Source organism: Buteo buteo, chromosome 1 (genome assembly GCF_964188355.1).
Source record: "Buteo buteo chromosome 1, bButBut1.hap1.1, whole genome shotgun sequence".
In the NCBI taxonomy this organism is placed as follows: Eukaryota; Metazoa; Chordata; class Aves; order Accipitriformes; family Accipitridae; genus Buteo; species Buteo buteo.
In genome coordinates, this window is record NC_134171.1 from 10,729,544 (window position 1) to 10,750,012 (window position 20,469).

A 20,469-nucleotide genomic window follows, 5' to 3' on the forward strand; every position below is an offset into this window, starting at 1 on the left:
TGCCATAACCAGTTGGGTAGTGTGTACTATTCTTCACTTGTAGGGAATTTGTTATGTCCAAAGAAGGCGGTATTTGTACTGTTTTTTCAGATCAAGTGGATCACTGGAGAAGATACAAAGGTTAAAGTATGAATTCACTTAAAACTATAGGTTTGCAAAAATGGAACAAGAAATTCAAACATTGTTTAGCATTTAACAAAGAACTTTTCTTCCTTTACTTTCATGAATTTAGCTTTGGCTAAATTAGCTTCAGACATTTGCTCCTGGCCTGGCATAGAGCTGCTTCCTTCCTATCTAGTTAAAGATAAATGTTGGTCTTGCCCAGAGCAGCCATTTTAGGTAAACTGTTCTTTTTCAAGGTCTTGGTTTTACAGCACCAAAGATGCTGATTTTTTTTTTCCTCATATGGCTGGGCACATGATCATTACGTAATACTGTGAAGGACTCTCTGCTCCTCACCGCGTCAGTAATTAACCTTGTATATCTTGTATCACTGTGTGCTACTGCATGTTGTGTTTATATCATATTCTTCAGCTTTAGACCATAAACTTTTTTCTTGTTCACAGCTACCTTAAAACATGCTTGTATAATTTAATCCTGTCAAATATAGTACTGATCTTTAAAAAATATTTAAAATGGCTAGCTTGCTACGCACTTCTCATAGAATGTACAAAGGCGTAAATGCAGTAAAAGATGGCTATGAGGATCATGTTGTCAAGACTCTACAGCATCTCAGCTTCTCATGCACTTTGCAGAAATCATAGCATTTTTCCAAATCTGTGCTAAAGGAATAGATCAAATTATCTTTCACTTTAAATTGATGCAGTGTATATAACCAGGACTAAACAAAGTCATGCCTACTGCTGTTTTGAGGTTAATGTCCTAAATTTTGTGGGAGTTGGCTGTTGTGAAAGAGCTTCGTTTTCTTCATGTGTTATTTAAGCTTATGTAACCATTATCCATTGTGTTTTAATTTCAGATATTTAACTTGATGAAGTTTGATAGCTATACTCGCTTTCTCAAATCCCCCCTTTACCAAGAATGCATCTTAGCTGAAGTAGAAGGTCGTCCTCTTCCTGATCCTCAGCGTGTTCCCAGCAGCCCCACTTCTAAACACAGTATCAGCTCAGAGAAGTCCAGTATCTCAACACCGAAAAAGGTTACCTTTGTATTGTTGTTATCTGAAAACTATGTGCTTAGATAATGTTTTTCAAGTTCTTTAGAAGATCAAAGATAATATATAAAAAACAATTAGAATGTTTGTTCGGTGGTGCTGGCAATTATAATTACAAAATCTTTATGTACTCAGGAAAATACTTTTTTTTTTAAATCCATACCTTTGAATCAGATTTCTAGCTATTGACTTCCTGAATATAATTTTAAATCTTTGTTATTATTTAAATATATGTGTACAAATAAAAAACTTAGTATTATTTTACTGTATCAGTTGAGAAGCTTATTTTGATTGAATATTGGAATTAAGATGTGATATTTTAACCTTTGCTGAGAACAGACATTTTGTCAGAAGTTACTGGAGAAGGCTTAACCTAATCTAACTGATCTTTGCTGAGGATAGTTTTTAAATTTCTTAGCCCCATTGAACTAAGATAATTCTGTGTAAAACAGATACAGTTGCTTAAAAACTAAACCTGTAGTCTTACTGATGTCCTAACATTATTTAGAATTTATTTTTTCTTCATGTAGATAATACCACCATAGTATTACATAACTGTATGGATAAATTATAACTTTGCATTTTACATGTCAATCACTACACATTAGCCCATCTGCTATTATGTATTTTTATGACTGGGAACCTTTTTAAAAGTAGTATTTTAAGGAATACTCTAATAATCTAACAAGAACAGTAGCTTGTTAAAAGCAAGTTTAGTTTAATATCAAACATTCCTGTTATTTGTATTCTTCAGCACTAATAAATACTTTGATTATACTTGTAAATGTTAAACAATACTTTGTCATTGTCTTTAAATGCAGTTCAAGTTCAAGCCTAGCCTAGGAAAAATATCTGAAATACCAAAATGAAATTCTGTGTTTTAAAAGCAAGGCAAATGGCCTTTCCACATTAACTTAGGCATTACTGGTGGGCTGTGGAGACTGCTTTTATGTCTGCAGGAGCTCTCTGTGGCTTGTTTCCAGCTACTGTTTTGTACTCCCTGTCACACAGCACATTTCCATCTGTGTATTTCTTTTTGTTTCCACTGTTTTTGGGGGGAATTTTTTTTTGATTGCTACTGAGAGGCATGCTGGTATATACACTTGTGAGTGGGGTGAAGATGACAGCTAACCTGACCATGACACTCTCGTTTTGGGAAGAAGTGTGGGAAGGTTTATATTAGGTAATATACTTACAACTGTGATCTAACCAATGATTTAATTGTGTTTTGGTGATAGTTAAGTGGTAAATCAAAGTCAGGAAGATCTTTAAATGAAGAGTCAGGAGAGGAGGACACTGAGAAGAAAAAAAGGGGAACATTTTTCTCATGGTCAAGAAGTAAGAGTTTGGGAAAATCACAGAAGAGAAAAGAAAATGGTGATTATCCAAATGGTGAGTATTCACATTCCATTTTGTTGCAACTTGTTTCAGCAATAGATGTGACTGATCTCATCATGTTTAGTTTGCATCTAAGGGCGTCTTTGGGTGTGACAGAGGGAAAAGAAACTGTCAAGTCAGAAGGCCATAGCGGGGCTAGTATCACTGGAAATTTTTTGGAAGCAAATGTACAAATAGAAGTATGAAAATATTTAAATTTGTTTTTATTGACTTCCAAGAGACTTTTTTTCTGCTTTCCAGTAGACACTGCATTTCTGTGTGCTGGCAATTGCTTTTTGAAACAGAGCGCTACTATTTTTATAGTGAGATGATTTCAACTCTTTACAGAGAAGTTCAGGAGCTGTACATGCAAATAGTGCTATAGTTACAGCTATTTAAAAATTCCTCCATCAGCATTATCCTACCTTTCTTTCTTTTATTAGTACCACACAGGTATGTTGACTTTTGAACACACTCACTACCTGTTTCCACTTCTTCTGACTAAAATGAAAAAAGAAGAGTCAGAATTGTGAAAACCCTTGCAATCTGCTGTTTTGTTACTTAACTGTTTTTGAGAGTTTAATGAAGAGTTCCCCTATGAAAGCACCTGTACATGGCCTTTACAGGAAGAGATGAAAGTTTTGCGTTAACTCATTACATTGTGTTGAAAATAGTAGAGAAATTCCACTGAAGCAACAAATTTGTTACTGTGGTTTCTTCTTCGTTATTTTCTAGTAAAGGCCCAGTACCACAAGGTATCTTTGATCATATGGATAGTTTAAGTGTTCTCATTATACTCATCTGTGAAAAGATATCAGAGGCATTTGCTAAGATTATGGACTTAGACTTCTGAAAGTGACTCGTGATTGTCGAAGAATTTAGTTTTCTAACACCATACTTGCACTTTTAAAAGTATTTCTCTCCCTTCAAAATATCTGAAGAAGCAGAATAATTTATAAATTTTAAAATACATTTTAAGATTTTAAAAAAAAAGGTTTTTAGGTTGGGTTTTTTTAAAATATAAAAGCAAGTGGGGTTATTCAAGGGTTACATAACCAAGAAATACTTGACCAAATATTGTTTTGGTTTTGCATGCTTCAGTGCACAATATGAAGTTTTGTTGTTTTTTTCCTTTAATGAAAAAAATTATTTTTCTGACCAGAGAAGCTAATATTTGAAGTAGCTTTCTGTATTATAATAAATAATAAAAATAAGTCTTTTTACTGATTGCTGATTCTTCCCACAAACAGATTCTATTCAGTCCAATGGATTATCATACAGACGGGAATCACAAGGCTCCATGTCATCAACTGCTAGTCTTGACTTGGTAATGACCAGCTCTTAATAATGAAGAAGTGGGGAAGCAGTGAAAACAGTGAATTACTAATTTTCTAAGTAGTGTGAAGTAATTTGTTTAAAGTAATAATTTCAGAAACAGTCTTCAAGTGATACAGTTAGAGGGCAAGATGTAATATTGAGCAATTTTAGAGTACTAGAAATGTAATAGAGGTTGTGTTCATATATTGCTTCTCATTTTGTCCTTGTAACAGAAAGATATCCTTTGTACCTTGTCTGTCTCAACATCAGACACCATTGAACTTCCAGCATACAAGTTTGCCCTTCAAAGGGAGCTACTGTACCTCTTTATAAACAGCTTTTTCCACCTACCAGAGCTTTGAGATTCTGTTCTGAGCAACGACATGTTAAAGCTTTCCCACTGCTTGACCTGTATGCAAGTTGTGTTAGGCTGATTTCTGTGGTAGCAGTGTCTGTCATGATTCTTTCCTCTCTGTTTCTTTTAAAGTTGTGAGTTTTTCTTCTTGTCATTATAACTTAACTCTGCTCCTAAAATCTGAGGAAAGAGAGGTAGGGAATTTCATTGCAAACACTGATTTTGTCATAGTATGTAGGAAAATCATCATCAGTGAAGACATTGTGATTTCTAACCATCAAGGTCTACCTTTGCAGTGTAAAACTAATGATATGCAAAATTAAACCAGTATTAAAATAGAACATAAATGTAACACTATATTTTAACTATGTTTATATGGAGGAAGAAGATAAAAAAGGAAATTTTAAAAAGTTTTTTTGTAGTCTTGGTATCCCTCTAGTAGACTAGATTCTAGCGACTATGTAATTTTGCCTATGCTACAAATACTGATCAGGGAAGCAAATATGGCAAAGATGTTTATTTCTGTTACAGAGAAGTCTTATCTTAAAAAACAGAAAACGCAAAGCCTCCCTAAAGCAACAACCCCTCTTTTCTCTCCCACTCCAACCGATTGTCAGAAGAGAAGAGAAAAAGCACCATGACCACCCTAGAAGACTGTTGAAAACAGTATTTTTTAGTGTCCTTTTAAGTTATAAGTGAGCTTTTTGTTAAATTTTCAATGCTGTGCCCTTTAGCCTTAACCCATAACATTGTACTTTTTTCCCCTTTGATAAAAAGAAAGCATATCATTAAGTTTATTTTAAAATTCTCATTTCTCTGTGGTCTATTTGTATGTGTAGCTTTCAGATTATGTTAAAAGAAGAGGAAATTTCGTTTGAGGAACCTGATGTTTAAGGTGTTCCTCATCACTGAAATGTTGATTCAAAATGTGCCAATGGTAATTTTTGCATCAGTGGGTCACTTAGCTATTTGGAAGATAATAAGATTTTATTTACTTCTTACACTTTTTGATTACGACTTCTGTGCTGTAGTTTGAGAATCTTGTAACCTGTTTTACACCCTCACTGTCTAAAACTTCATCTGTTCTTGAAATACATTTAGATTTGTGCAGTGCTGTTATGTTTAAACATTTGGATTTTTTTTTAGTATTTAAATTTATCTGATATTTGTGATACTGGGAAGGATTTCTAAACTGTAAACATGGTAGAAAGTATGCTTCTTAGCTTGGTTTGATTTGTACAGACTCTGAAAGTTTATGCACACTCCTAATTTTCCCATTGGGCACTGACTTTTCTTTCTTTTTCTTGTCAAGTCGGAAACCTCAAGATTACCTGCATTTGTACCAGATAAAGAGAAATCCCCCAAATACTGCTGTATAAACCTTCCGGATGGTTCATCCAGCAAAATGGCTGTTAAATCTGGATTCTCTATCAAAGAGGTGCTATCTGGGCTCTGCGAGAAACATGGCATTAACATAGCTGCAGTGGACCTTTTTTTAGTTGGAGGTGATAAGGTATGGCATATTCCTGTGCTTTTTTAAAAGTGTTTTCATATTTATTTTACTAATAAGGAATTCTGTTCTCTCAGTAGTAATACATATCTCCTGGTTCTACCTATAGCTTTAATTGGCAATGCTAGTTAATTGATGGAGAATTTTAGTGAAACTAGAACTGGTGGAGTACTGTGGTTGTGGTATCTACATTACAGAAAGCAGAGTAGAGCTTATGACAAGGATTTCCTTATAATAATTAAGTTAATTTAGGTATCTAGTCCATGTAGTTTGTCCAGGGTAATGGTTAGCTTGTACTTAATTGAAAGTATCCACAAAGAAAACAAATGTGTCGTGGTAGATGGTACTTCGTTAAAGCAAAGAAACATAATGACATTCAGTTGTTCAAAGACGAATGAGATGAATCCATGCTAGAATTAAGGTACATGTTTTAATATCGAGGAAAATTTCTAAGACAGCAGTCTACACTGAGTGAGGGTGATGGCTCTTATTCTAACAGAAGTGTCTCCAATTCAAAGAGAAGCTGTGGATGCGAAACATTTATTGTCTTAAATTTGTGCTTATGATCAATCTAGATGATTACAATGAAAAAAAATCAATGAATGTGCATAGTTATGTGCCTATTCTTTTAAATCTTTAAAGACTGTTAACTTGCCATATTTTCTAATGCATCATTCTATGTAATAATTTATTTAAGTTGAAGGACTTAGGTTTGTTTTGAAACACCGAGTTCCTGAATGCCTGCTGACTCCAGTGGGAGTTGAAGTTTGGTCATTGTCTCACAACTAGCCAAAATAAAATACACTTTAATCATGTTGCATATTGTAAATGAATATCCACTAGAATGCATACAACCTATGTTAATAGTTTTCTGAGTTATCTGAAATGTTTTTTAACCACTCAGCTATTCTTTTTTACGTATCTTAAAAATAATTTGCGCTGTCTTCTTTTGTTCCTGACACGTGCTCTGTAGCCACTTGTATTGCACCAAGACAGTAGCATCCTGGAGTCTCGGGACCTACGTTTAGAAAAACGCACTTTATTTCGGTAAGAGTCAAAAATACTGTCTTCCTCTGGCATTTTCCACCCCATTTTCCATTTTACTTTTTGTAAGTGCACTAGAGTATATTGTCAGTTAGCTGTGCAGCAAAACAGTAGTTAGTGCAGAAAAGAATTTGCCTGAATCCAGTAAAAAGTCCAGTTAGCCATGCAATGCAACACAACATCTTAGATTGTAATGCAGAACCCAGCATTAGGGGATTTAAGGTTCCCATTCATTGTACAGGCACATTAGAAGAAATAGGCCTTAGTGTCAGGCAAAGAGTCTCATGTGAAGAAGGAAGGTGACCTGATATTTGTAACTGCAAATGATTGACTTCCATCTCTTGCAGTTAACTTGCAGTTTGAGTTTCTGTTAAAGTCCATTTTTCCTTTAGATTGCAACAACACTTTTGCCGGAGAGATGCATTTAGCATGGGGATTCTCTGAGTTACACAAGTGCCTGAGTTAGATATCCTGCCTGTGTTTAGGCACTGATATCCCTTAGATTTAGAGCCAGCTGTGAAGTGCTTCCTCTGCAGGTTATGGTGAGATTGGGGTACCTCTAAAAGGTAATTTGGATGAGGGCAACCAGGGTAAGGATCAATGGGAGAAATGTGGGCCTACAGGAACATTTCAAAATGAGTAGAGCAGAACCTGGTGAGTTTTAAATGCTGCAAGAGGAAGGTTTCTGGATTGCTGTCTGGGATACACGTGGGATTTTGCTGCCAATGTTCCAGTTTAGGGACATTTAAATATTATTGACATCTAACTGCTCAAGCTGAAGCAGTCGTGAACAAGCATACAGGACAGATCTGCAGGCCCAGAGGGATCTTCCACATCAGGAAGAGACATGTTTAGTAGGTTGAAGCAGCACAAGAATGCGATGGAAATTGAGTTGCAAGTCTCCTAGACTAATCCTAAATGCAGCAATAAAAAAACCAGGCCTTTAAGATGAAATGGATATATTTATTGATTACATGTTCCCATTTAGTTACATCTGTAATTATGTGCCTAACTGGTAGGTTACAGTAAGACAAATTGTGTAAATATAAATTCATCTGAGTATAGATTTTAGCCCTGAATCTTAAACAAGTAAATGTTAAAGTATTATTAATATAGGTATAATATAATCCAGTACATTATATATTTAATACTAAGTAATATTATTTTATAGTATACAGTTTTTTCAAAATAATCTGTTTATATTTTTTCCAAAATGCCAGAAAACATTTTAATGTTCCTAAATTCTAAAAACCCAAAAAATGCCAGAAAACATTTTAATGTTCCTAAATTCTAAAAACCCAAACTAGTGCTATGAAAACTCCTGAAATAATTGCTTCAGGAAAAAGTAATGAAGTAGAATGTTTGTGTTACATTATTGAGTTGCGCGTTTGAAATGAATGAAATTTATTTTGTCAGGCATTCTTCATTTTGGCTTTATATTACTTTTCCTTAGGAAGTAGGGCTAGTTTCTATTTAAGGGTACTTCAGATTAATGAATATGGTATAGCATATTCAATTTCAAAATTGAGATTGAGCAGTCTTCTATTAGGTGTGAGTTTGTTGAGTTTCCAAATTAAAAAATAACTTTTAAGTAGGCAGTACCATATGTTACTTGCGTGTTAATTAAAATGTAGAGATGTCCTACATTATTTCCTTCTCTGGGTAGACACTGTGTAAGCAAAAATACTCAAATATTTGTAATGTTTTCAGACATAAGACAAATACTATGTGGATATGGTTGGTTACCTGAATGTCTGCCACTTCTGTGTCAATTACCAGTTAATGATTAAAATTGATCATTTCTATTTAGTGGCTGTTGTATTCAAAGAAAATATGAAAGACAAAGTTTCAGTTATTCAGGTTTCTTGTGGAAGGAAAAAGTCAATAAGACTAAACATCTTGTAAGTAATTTCTGTGAGAGAAAAGATGGGGTTTACATCTAATCATGACTGACAAAATCACTAATAATTTTCATTTCTTCCGATGATGTACATTTCTTCTGATAGTTTTGTTAGTAATAAGCCTGCCCTTGTTTTCATACTATAGTGCCATTATAGTCAAATGTGGCTGTTATGGAGGCATCAGGGCACAGATGAAGAGCGTTAAAAAAACAACCCCAAAACAAAGCTAGGCACAGTTCCGTGCAGGGAAATAGACATAAATGGAATCGTTGTTTGGGTTTTTAAAACTTTTTCTTATTTCCCTTTTTTTTTTGCTATTTTTTATGAAATGATATAAGATCATGTAGTAGTCTCTGAAGAGGGCTGTCTTCATCCTTTAAATTCCAACTGAATTGCTTTTACAGCTTTTGCACATAAGTTTCTCTTAACAGCAATTTTTTTTTTATATGGTGGCATCTAGCCAGAAATGAGCATCATCTGGAATTCCACTGTATTTGTTTCTATGCTTAAAAATAAAAATTCCTGTCCAAGCCTATTTCAAGTGATTGAATAGGACATTGTGAGTCTTTCTTGTGGAAGTGGGAATAGTATTTTTCTTGCATCCAAGGCTACAGTACAGGCACGGAGTTACTTTGGAAGCACTTCTGGACCAGAATGGTCAGAGCAACCTCACTGTAAAGATGAAAGTGCTATGGAATGTATCTAATTGGTCTGAGGATCACCATGCAATTAGGTTGGCTCATGCCTTCACTCAGCTCTGGCAAGTGAAACAGAGGAAGTTTTATTTTTATTAAAAGTGCTTTATACCTTCAGGTTAGGATAGATTTGTGCTAGTGAAGTTTCAGGGTCACTAGCTGTAAACTAGTATAACTTTGCTGTAGATTGGATTTTATATTTTTAATTCCTTTTGTTTATTGGAATATTTCATACTTAATGTTACAATTGATGTGTTTCAGGCTGGATCTTGTTCCAATCAATCGATCAGTTGGTTTGAAGGCTAAACCCACCAAACCAGTAACAGAGGTCTTAAGGCCTGTGGTTGCAAAATATGGTTTAAATCTTAATGAACTTGTCGCAAGACTAGTAAGTATCTTTTGATGTAATTCAAGCTGCAATATTTTTTGTCTGTAGAAGATCATATGATAGTCCCTGAAATTATTCCTATCCTTATAATTAGGCATTAAAATCTGTATTTATAACCACAAGTTGAGATGAAAATACATAGTAATCATAACGATTATGTTTAATAGTAACTACCTCATAGCTTTAGTCTGCATCTGTTTTATATTCTCCTTCAGAATAAATCCAACATCCTAAATAATAGAGCCTGATCTTAGCTTCTTCCAGAGCTCAACTTTTCCCCATAATTAGGGAAAATTGAGATTAGTTAAAGCTATTGTTCCATTATCCTGGGAATCAGGAAAGTTGCCTCAAATCTCCTTGCAGAAAACTTCTGCGGGAGCAGACTGATTCAACTTCTCTACTACTAAACACTTGGCTAGCATTTTCTCTATTCTATTATGATGGAATATCAAGGAATGGAAAGTTACTTTTGTGGTATTTCTAGAATGTATAGTCTTGGCTGAACCAGTCCATGTTTTTAAAAAACTGAAAAACATGTTGATATAATGGTAACTTAATTTAATAACATTACAAAATTAAGAAAATGCAACCTATTTAGAATATAAAATAATCTCAAACTTCCTCTGAAAAATATGATTTGCTGAACATATGCACTAATGGTCCTAGAGTATTTGTGCACACTTGCAAATTGGGTGATTTTTTTTTCACCTTGTATCTTCTTTTCCTGAAATACCATTCTCCTCACATAAATGGGTTACACTCATTGTAATCAAGGTAGTTTTACACAAATGGAATTAACATTTTTAGAATGGTAGAAGAAGGATATATTGAGGCTACACTGAAATGTAAAAATGCTTTGCTCATTTTCTTTCAAAAAATGTCAGACTGCATAAATTTGTTCTGAAAACAGCTTTTTCTCTATTATATACAAACTGTGATCCGACTTTAGAATGGTGAGCAGGAACCACTTGATCTTGGTGTCCCTATATCTAATCTGGATGGTCAGCGGGTTGTTCTAGATGAAAAAGAGCCAACAAAGGGTAGAGGTAAGTTGGCATAAAAGCTTGTATTTATGATGTCAAGTCAGTTTCATAAACACTGACTTCAGTTAGTTTCTTCTGTTGAGGTGAAGGTGAGGTAAATGTGATTAAATTTAGATATGTCACATGTAGCATATATTATTTTTAACCAAAAAGGAGTGCCGTTTCTAAAGATTGAAAATTAAATTCATCTGTTGATAGCAACTTTACTGTTGCTGTAAGAAATTTTTTCACTAGTAATACTTAAACATTTTACTTGCACTCAGCCATAGATACACACACACACACACGTTTAGGGACATAGTGCCTAGTAATAATAATGAGAATGAAATGCCAAATAACTTCTGTGAATTTGGCAATTAATTCATAAGAAATGTTCTGTATAAGTAAAACAGATGCGGTTTGTGGACCAGCTATATATGCTGCTATGATAGACCCCTTTAACATGAGAAAGTAGGAGAGCCTACATCTCCAGTTTTAAGTGATGATTTCTGGAGATAATACTAAAAATAATATAATTTGTGATTTCCCTGGACAAAATAATTTGAAAAATAGTAGTTGATCAACTGAACAGCTGACAATCTTTTGGCACAATTAACACGCTAGATTAATGTAAGCAGTCTTGAGAGCAAAGGTTGGTTTCATTAGGAGACCTTTTTATAGATATAGAACACTTAGTTTTAAAAATGAAATTAGATGTGGTTAAATTTAATTGACTTAGAGCAGAGATCCTCTTTGAGAAATAACTATGAAAATAAAGATGGAGTTATTTATTGAGGAGAATCAGATTTGTTATTTTTCTAGGAAACAGAACCAATTGTCAGTTTGAAAGAAGATATCAATCTAAATACCCTCACAGATAACTAGTTTAAGGATTACAAGTAACACTATAATCCTATGTGCTGCCAGCTGCTGTAAGAGCCTAAATGATAGAGGATCATTCTAGCAATAGTCTGATTCTGTGGCAATATGCCAATGAAAAAGGGCCATGATTCTGTGTTTGCCACTCGGTCTTCAGTTAGTATATTTGTTGTAGGTAGATGTAGTTTGAAGGAGCCATTTAGTTACTTAGAAGTAGACAAGGAGGATGTGGCAATGTCTAGAAAACAATTGATGCACAAAACAGGTTGGAAAAGATGCAACATGACCTTTCAGTGGTCTTTTCTGCTGAATTTTTTTTTTCTTGGTTAAAATCTAAATTCTAAACTGAATTATTAGCTGATATTTTTAAAAGCTATCTGATCTAAATCAACTGAAAATTTAGGAGAACTTAAATGAAAATTCAGCATCTTTAAAAGTATTGCCAGTATTAGAAAAATTTGAAGATGCAAGAGAGATTCTGGTAGGTTTTGACTGAAAAGTGTCAGGGATATCAATTGTGCTCACTTTATTTTCTGAGAAATTGTCTTCAAAAAATTTTAAAACAGAAAGTCTATTTTGTGCATCATTGTCACTTAAATGTTACTTCTTTGGGAATTTATAATTTTGTAGTTATAGAAGGTATGTTTATGTTTAGTGTTTACAGATAAACAAAAAGGTGCATCAGTAAAACAGAGTGCAACTGTAACTACTTCAAGAAATCAAGTATCTACTGTAAGTCTTCTGCAATGATTTTTTGTCCCTTAGATAGTCTTTTGTTTCCTTCTGGAATTCTATACTAAAAGCTGCATTTATCCATGATTTTGAATCAGCCAAATTGTGTAACTAGATTGAGTATAGCTATAATTCATCTGATATTTTTCCACTGTGAACAGTATTTATTTGTGAGAACTTTGTCTTCATGATGAATCAAATAGCTCTTTCACTGTGTTGTATTTGTTGTTTCTTGTCTCATTGGCTTATCTGTATTTGAAAATGATTGAACTACTCAAGTTCAAAGGCTCTTTCTATAATGTGAATTCTTCACAGTAAACAATATTATATTTGTTTATACAATTTTAGGAACTACTATGGCAAATGTTCTTTGCAGTAATCAAGATTAAACTAAAACATTTGTTGTGGTGGTGTTAGAGAAATGTGTTTTCAAAATAACTTTTTTATTCACTTAGACCATGTTATGTACGCAATGATACAGCCTAAATGTAAGTAGTACCTTAACTTTCCTTCTAATGCAGGGAGAGGGAAGAACTCTAGGAAAGTCTAATTCTATCAAAATGAAAGGCGAAAATGGAAAAAATGCTAGGGAAGTCCGGCTGTCAAAGAGAGAAGACTCTATTGCAAAGATTGGGAAAAAAAAATGTCAGAAAATAAATTTGGATGAAGCAGAGGGTATGTGAACTTTATAGTTTACGTATTAACATAAGTAGTCTTAGAAAAATGAGAATTTTGTATCTGTGTAGGAAAAGTTACCATGTGTTTAATACTGCAATGTGAAAATCATAGTCATGATCCTTATATTTTTGTTTGATACTGTGATTGAATTGTAAAGTTTTTGAAGCTGAAGGTAAAATTTTGAGAATACCTAAAGATAGATGTAGGTGCCTAGTGGGATTTTCAAAAGTGAAAGCTACCTAATTCCGTTAAATTAAAAAGGAATTAGTTACTCAATTGCAGTTGAATATCCCATTTGATACCCTTTGCTAGCCATATAGAAGCTTGCCTTTCTGTTCACTTTTACCTAAGAGTCTTCTACTTACTGAAAAGCATTCTGCACAATGGTGTAGACCTTAACTTACTCAGGTAAAAATTTTTGAAAATTGTCTGCTAAAGTCTATAAAGCTCAGGGCAGTACAATTTGATGACTCTGGAGGAGCTGTGATGGGCAAGAGTAAAAGTTTAGTTTATATTCAGTAACTGCTCTGAAAAGGTGGTTAGAAGTAGAAATAAGCAAAGAGGTATTGGTAATCTTGTATATTGAGAGTCCTATTTTTACCTTCAATTACCTCTTAATAGTTCTGGTGATACCATTGGAAATGAACTCATAAGAGAATTTGCTTTCTTATAGAAAGACATCCATGGGAGAAAGAGGAATAAAAACGATGTAGCAGTAGAAATCTTGACATACCACCCCCTGCCCTAGGGCATTAACTGAAGCAATTACCTGTCTTGTCAGCCCTACACATTCCTCCCTATTTTCCCAAGTAGAAAAAAAATTGGAGGACATATTTTACCCACAGATTAAAATTTACTGCTAATGTTACCTAATATGCATATCCAAAACCTGGTTATGCACAGTTATACAGCAAATGAATGTTCATCTGTGAATAAATGTCCACTGGCTGGAATTGAAAAAAGTGCTGTGGCTAAAACTTTTATTGCAAAATAGATGTTTGTTAATATAAGTGTTATTACAAAATATTAGTGCATTTTAAATTATTTTCTGTTGCTTACTATTTTGTTAACTTGTTTTCCATATTTTAATATTTTCATTTTTCTTCCTAGGGCTGAGTAAAACATTAACATAATTTGAAAACTTCAGAATTCGAGGCTTTCACATTTTATTTTGAATTTTGTGAAATTTGTCCAAGTTTGGAAAATACGTACCAAATGTTGTAGACTGTTTTTTAATGAAAAAAAAAACAACTGTTCTATGAAGTTTGAAATTTCAGAAAGGAACATTTTTGTATGACATATATTAGAAATGTTGCATGTTTTAATATGCATACCGCCATTTTGCAAAACTTTGGCAATAAGAAGCATTTTGAAGCTTCCATCTTGGCTAGGTTCAGATTTTCTGGCATTTGACAAAGCATGTTAAAAAGTCATTTTTACAAATACATTTCAAAGCCTGCTAAATATGAATAGAGGATTAGGAATAGAGTCATACAAGTGCAAGTGTATGACTTCATATTATGCTAAGTTAAAACTGATACTATCGTTCTGTGCTTTATTTTGTAATGGCTTTTGCTTCAAACAGTATTTTTAAGCTGGATTGAAACTATTGATTTTAATTCATCTGTTGGAGATGGCCTTTTTAAGCATCTTTAATATTGCGTAGTTTCAGTGCTCTCTTCTTGAAAAATTAGGACATGCAGAGACCCTATATTAACAATGACATATTTTTATATTTATATGTTTTTGTACCAAAGAGTTTGTTTATTGTTGTGATGCTTCTTTTTTGAGGAGTGGTATAATTCTTGGCTTATGATTGATAAGTTTCTTGTTGCCAAGTTTTGAGACTTTCTAGAACAGTGGTGATTTACTATGAGTATTATTTATATATAGAAACGTATTAAACCATTGGACATCATTAAGGACATGATCAGAAAATCACTTCTAATTGTGTTAAAAACTCTATAAAAAAAGCTGCCCCATCCTTTTTAGTAATGGCTTCTTTGACAGTTATTGACTATGCTACTGATTCATTGCAGCGCAAAGTAAAATGGGGTTACCTAAATCATCATCTGATCATGCCCTGTGATGATAACATCCTGGATTAAAACTACACCATTAAATGAATTTAAACTGTGATCAAATATTATTAAACTGAGAGAAATTCAATATAACAAGGAAGTTTGCAACATTTTGAATCTTTGAACTTTCAAATGGCATGGCTATTTTTGAGTTAAGATGGGTAAAAACCATCCAGAATATAAAAACGTGCACCCATTGTCAGTGAGACCAGAGCCTTGTTTTGTATAAAGAATTAAAAAATCCTCTGTGTGTGTCTAGATCTATTAACTGCATAAAATAGAAGATGTGTTCAAGGCTCAGTGAATTGCAGCTGTTCTAAACTGCAAAACTCTTACAATAGCAACCCTGATGGTCTTAATTATAGTGATGCTAGTGAACATTGCTGCAATTGAAAAAGTTCCTAATTAACATGGGATCTTATTTCAAGGCAGCATTGAAAGAATTGAAGATCTTCATGGAAAATAAATGTGCTGAAAATTTACGTTTTAATGGCATTGCACTTTCTGACAAAAACTTGTCAATTTTGGGTTTTTCCCCAATAGAATTTTTTGAACTCATATCCAAAGCTCAAAGTAACAGAGCAGATGACCAACGTGGACTGCTAAGGAAAGAAGACCTTATTCTTCCCGACTTTCTTCGTTTACCACCTGCTGGACCAGAACCATCGTCATCTACTCCCGTAGGCCCTAAAGGCCTCAACAAGCGAGTTTCAAAAAATGATGGCAAGGATGGATGTACATCACCAAGTGGAAAACAGGAGTCCATACAAAACTTTAATGAAAATTCAGTTAAGAAAATGGGTTACTCAGAAAATAAACATAAATCTGCTTTGACAGCACTTCACAGTCAGAAGACTTTCACTGTTCCTTTTAATACTCCATTGTCTCCAATTCCGCATGCACAGGAAAACAATGCAACAATATGGAAAAGGCAGTCAAGAGAATTGCAGGCTGAAGGAATACAGATGGTAGATGATGAGAATGTGGCAGACTTGACTCTTGTGGCTGAAGGAGATATTAGTAGCCCTAACAGCACTTTGCTACCACCGCCACCACCAACACCACCATCAAACATCAGTAAACTCACAGAAGCCAACTATCCACCCCCAACTCCTTTTGCAGGTAATCAGGAAAAATCTGGATTTCAAAGATCCAATTCAGGTATTTCTAGATTTTAATAGTCTTTCCTTTCATGTAAAACTACCTTTCCTTGGCACTGTTAAGCAGTATTTGGCACCCATTAAAACAAAAAGAAAATTCTCTCTGCACCTTAATTTTTTTACAAAAAAAAAAAAAAAAAAAAAAAAATTCATTGCCTTAGTGTGTGCTAACTGTAATATTTCTGGTTGCCTTTAACAATGTACTTTTGTTTGGATTTGGCATGTGGCCGAAAATGGACACATGCAGACAAACCTTTAAAATACGTCCATATGCTATAATTATCTCGTTCTTTACCCTAGGAGTACAAAACAGGGTATCAGTATTTTGAGCTCCATAGCACTGTTGTGTTCCAGATTTTCTGATCCATTTGCCATCATGAGATACATGATTAGGGTTTGGACGTTTAAGTGCTTTGGCAGGAACCCTAATTATGTGTTGAAAATTGCAGTACTGTTTATGATTAAAATTTGAAATGGATAAACCTTAATTTAAAAAATATTTCTCTAACAAATTAGATATTTGTGACTAAAAATAGAAATGTTACAGTTTTTTTTTAACCCATACTTTGCTACACAGGGAAATAGATTGCATCTACCACACTTTTTCCCAGAATATTCTCATGTGAAATAGCTCTTTCTATTAGATAACTTTAAAGAAAATATGTAATTTTTTTAGGATGCAAGTTTCATGGTCTAGCAATATCACAGAGCAATATTAGCCCAAGGCTGAGAGTATGGAATTTCTTTATAAACACGGACTCTAATAATAATTGCTATTACCAGAAACAAGAGTTTGAAGATGATGGGTGTTGTGACATTGACATTTTACAGTCATTGTACTGTACATTTTAATGTAAAATATAAGAAGAGGTATCTATGTGCTACATTTATTTTTGATGTTTCACAAACATATGGTGCCATAATTTGTATGATCACATTTCTTTGTGATGTGGGAATATACATTTTAATTATTTATCTTTTTACACAGAGTATTTGATACTGTTCTTTATCTGTATGGTTGATGATCTGTAAATACTTCTTTGGTTGTTGGATGCTTATAAATGGCAATGCAGATTATTTCATCCTCTTGGTATTTTAAAAACAAATTCCTTTATTAGTAGTATTTGAGAAATGTTCTATAAACGCTACCACTTAATTTCTGAAACTGAGTATTGAACAGACTTGTAACCAGTGCCTACGAATAACAAACCCACAAAATGTACTTCAGACATATTGATGTGTATATGCATAGATTTGTGTTGGTGTCTTTCTGATAATATGACAAGTGTACAACATAGGTATCAATTTGCATATTTTTCAGTGAGAACTGTTAAAAAAAACCATTTGCACTTAAAAAAAACTTCATGAATTTACAATATTTTAATGCATGCCATACATTTCTGTGTAACCACTGAACTGTAGCTTTCCCTTTTCCCACTTTCTACTTTTTACTTTGTAGAAATCTTTGTGTAGTTTTCACATGTATTTTGTATCTTTGTTCTCTCAGGAGTAATAAATTCTAGACCTAGTTACGCAAACTGGTTTTAAGCTTTGATTTTCTTCATTATTTAAAAACAGTTCTTTCAGTCCTGGATTAAGAATGCTGATCGAAATTATCTTCTAATAACAGATTAATAGCGATGAACTAGCAATTACCATGAGACAAAGTTGACAAATGTTGTATTTGTTAATAATCTAGATATCAAAGGGCAAATGCTGTCTTGAGATGCTGATGGGTCACATGTGAAATCCATAGCATTGACATGTGCACCAGAAGGCAGATAAGACAGGACATTTCATTTAAATGAGTCATAACAGGAACTCCTGAAAGGAGAGTCTCTTCTATCTTTGGGTTCTTGGGCTAAACTTTATATTCATTACTTTCTTTCTTATTTTAAACTAAAGCAATTCTTCCCTGGTCTTTAAGAAATAAGCTGGTGATCTCAGTTCATTTGATGTGGAGTAACCAATATAACAACCTCTTTATTTGGTAGTCTTGGGTAAGAAATGAAGGGTTGGATGGGTGCTGGAGACCGCACTACCCTTTTCATTCTTAGAGATGGGTCCTACATAACAGTACTGTGAAGCCTAATTAAAAAACAAAACAAAACAAACTGCGGAGAGGCTTGTTGTACTGTTACCTAGGTCTCATTGTGTTCCGGGGGCTGAAAATGTAGTTTTTTTCCAAAAGTCACTGTGTTCCCATGTGGTTGTGGGCCTCCATGAAAGAAAATGAACCAGTTGAAAGTCCAGTAACAGTTCCCCTTTTAAAATTATTCAGACTTTTTCACAACAAGTAACTAATATCCTACATGTTGAATTTTTTTTTTTTTACATATTTTAATTTTCATGTATTCCAACTGTCTACTCTACTTTTACTGCTGATTGTGGTTTATTTTTCTGTCATAGTCACCTATGAGAGACGTTTAAGTAATCAAACAAAATAATTTTGCAAAACTAAAATCTTAGTTTCTCTTAGCTTTGTGACAAACCAGATTTTATTGGTTTGGTTTTTGGTTTTTTTTTTTTTGGAATAACAAAAATCTAAAAGAAAGATGTAAAATACCTTCTTTTTTTGCTACAACCTTATTGCATACACTAACTCTATTCCACACTCCTCTCACAGTGCACTGCTATTTTATGGGAACTGTATTCTACAAAAAAACGGTGATTTTATGGAAAAAAGTGTGGGCTGAAACAAAACTTTTCTATTTTCATGATTTCATGGAGTTTGCATGGAAAGACTATTCAGTGATGTACAGTAATTATAATAAAGACTGCTGGAAACTATCTGCAGTCAAGAATCGGTATTTCAAAGGACTAAATCATTAATAATGGTTGCTTTTTTAAGTGCTTTAATGGTTCTCCATTCATAATCTCCTATCAATAGAAAATGCATTTCTGATTGGTTTATTGAATTAAAATGTTGGGGTAAAAAGAAAAATAATGACTACACAATTTAAAGTGGTCTATAATTTTGGTTTCAAGTTGGTATAAAGTCAAATGACATGTATGCTTACACTACGCATTGGGCTTTTATACATTGGGTTTATACATGCTGGGAAAAGGGCTGGGGGGGATGAAGTCATTTGTCATGTTCTGCAGGGAGCAATTTGTTAACCGCAGACTGATGCAGCAAAGCCAGGCCAATATCCATCCGTGTAACGGGTTAACTCTTGAGGTTTTTTTCATTTGAAGATCTGGATAAGCAAAATATGAATAATGGAAAATGGCAGAATGAGGTTTGCATCACTCGGAGCTTTTGAGAACGAACACAGATCTTAACTTTCTTAAATAAGTGAAATGCGTTTATACTGTAGTAATATTTAGCTGTGAAGTAAATATCAAATCAGTTTGCAACACAAGAATCATTACTGATTCTAGTTGCGTTACTCATCAAGAGAAAGTGTCTCTATTTTTGAATAAGCCTGCTAGTTCTGGCAAATTTCCCACTTTAAAAATCAGGGGTTTCTGGAATCTGAAGACTAATTCTGAAATGCACTTACTTCGTGTCTCTGCATATAATGGTGGTAGTACCCATCTGTGGAAGAAATAATTATTGTGTGGTGTAATTGGCTTGAAGGGATGCATTCGTTTTTGAAAGTGTTAAAATACTGATTTAATCTCTTTGGGTTTTTTTGGTTTTTTGTTTTTTTTTTTTTTTAATTGCATGGTATAGTGTAGGTACTTTGAATGTTGTCCAGTTTTTCCCAGGGGGTTAGGCACGTTCATTACCCAAGTGAAAAATAGCTGTCATGGGGAGAGGCAGTCTTTCAAACCTTTAGTCCCCTCAAGAGCTGTGAATATCAAGCCAGAGGCCTTGCACTACATTATTTATTCATTGATATTCCAGTGGGGCCCATGAAGTTGTTCATTGTGATTGTTGCCTCTACTACAATGTAGGCGGGCATTTAGTCTTAGTAGAAATTGGCTTTTTCAGGGAGTATCATTTCATCCTTAGATAGGACAATTTGCCGCAATCCAGACTGAAGGTGCACAGACTGTAGATTTGATTCCATCAAAGTGTTCTTCCTTCTGTTATTAAAAAAAATCTTTTTTTTTTTTTTTTTTGCATTTAGGATGAGAAATATTCTTAAAGTGAAATTACAATTACAGTCAATGGATTTATTGCCTACCAAGTAAGAAGCTGTTTTTT

General features: G+C 33.8%; 1 protein-coding gene across 3 annotated transcripts in view; it reads left to right on the plus strand.

Annotated features, from left to right (window-relative positions):
• The window catches only part of RGS12 (regulator of G protein signaling 12), a 90,084-nt gene that overhangs the window by 61,762 nt on the left and 7,853 nt on the right, over positions 1-20,469 (plus strand). For 2 of the 3 annotated variants that reach the window (XM_075022384.1, XM_075022403.1), the window contains 10 exons: positions 980-1,159; positions 2,413-2,566; positions 3,802-3,878; positions 5,536-5,736; positions 6,707-6,780; positions 9,635-9,761; positions 10,711-10,807; positions 12,318-12,394; positions 12,916-13,069; positions 15,697-16,314. In XM_075022384.1, coding sequence (XP_074878485.1) covers positions 980-1,159; positions 2,413-2,566; positions 3,802-3,878; positions 5,536-5,736; positions 6,707-6,780; positions 9,635-9,761; positions 10,711-10,807; positions 12,318-12,394; positions 12,916-13,069; positions 15,697-16,314 — 1,759 coding nt within the window. Of the gene's footprint in view, positions 1-979; positions 1,160-2,412; positions 2,567-3,801; positions 3,879-5,535; positions 5,737-6,706; positions 6,781-9,634; positions 9,762-10,710; positions 10,808-12,317; positions 12,395-12,915; positions 13,070-14,182; positions 15,559-15,696; positions 16,315-20,469 lie in introns of those variants that run through there. The other variant, XM_075022394.1, reaches the window with a different exon arrangement.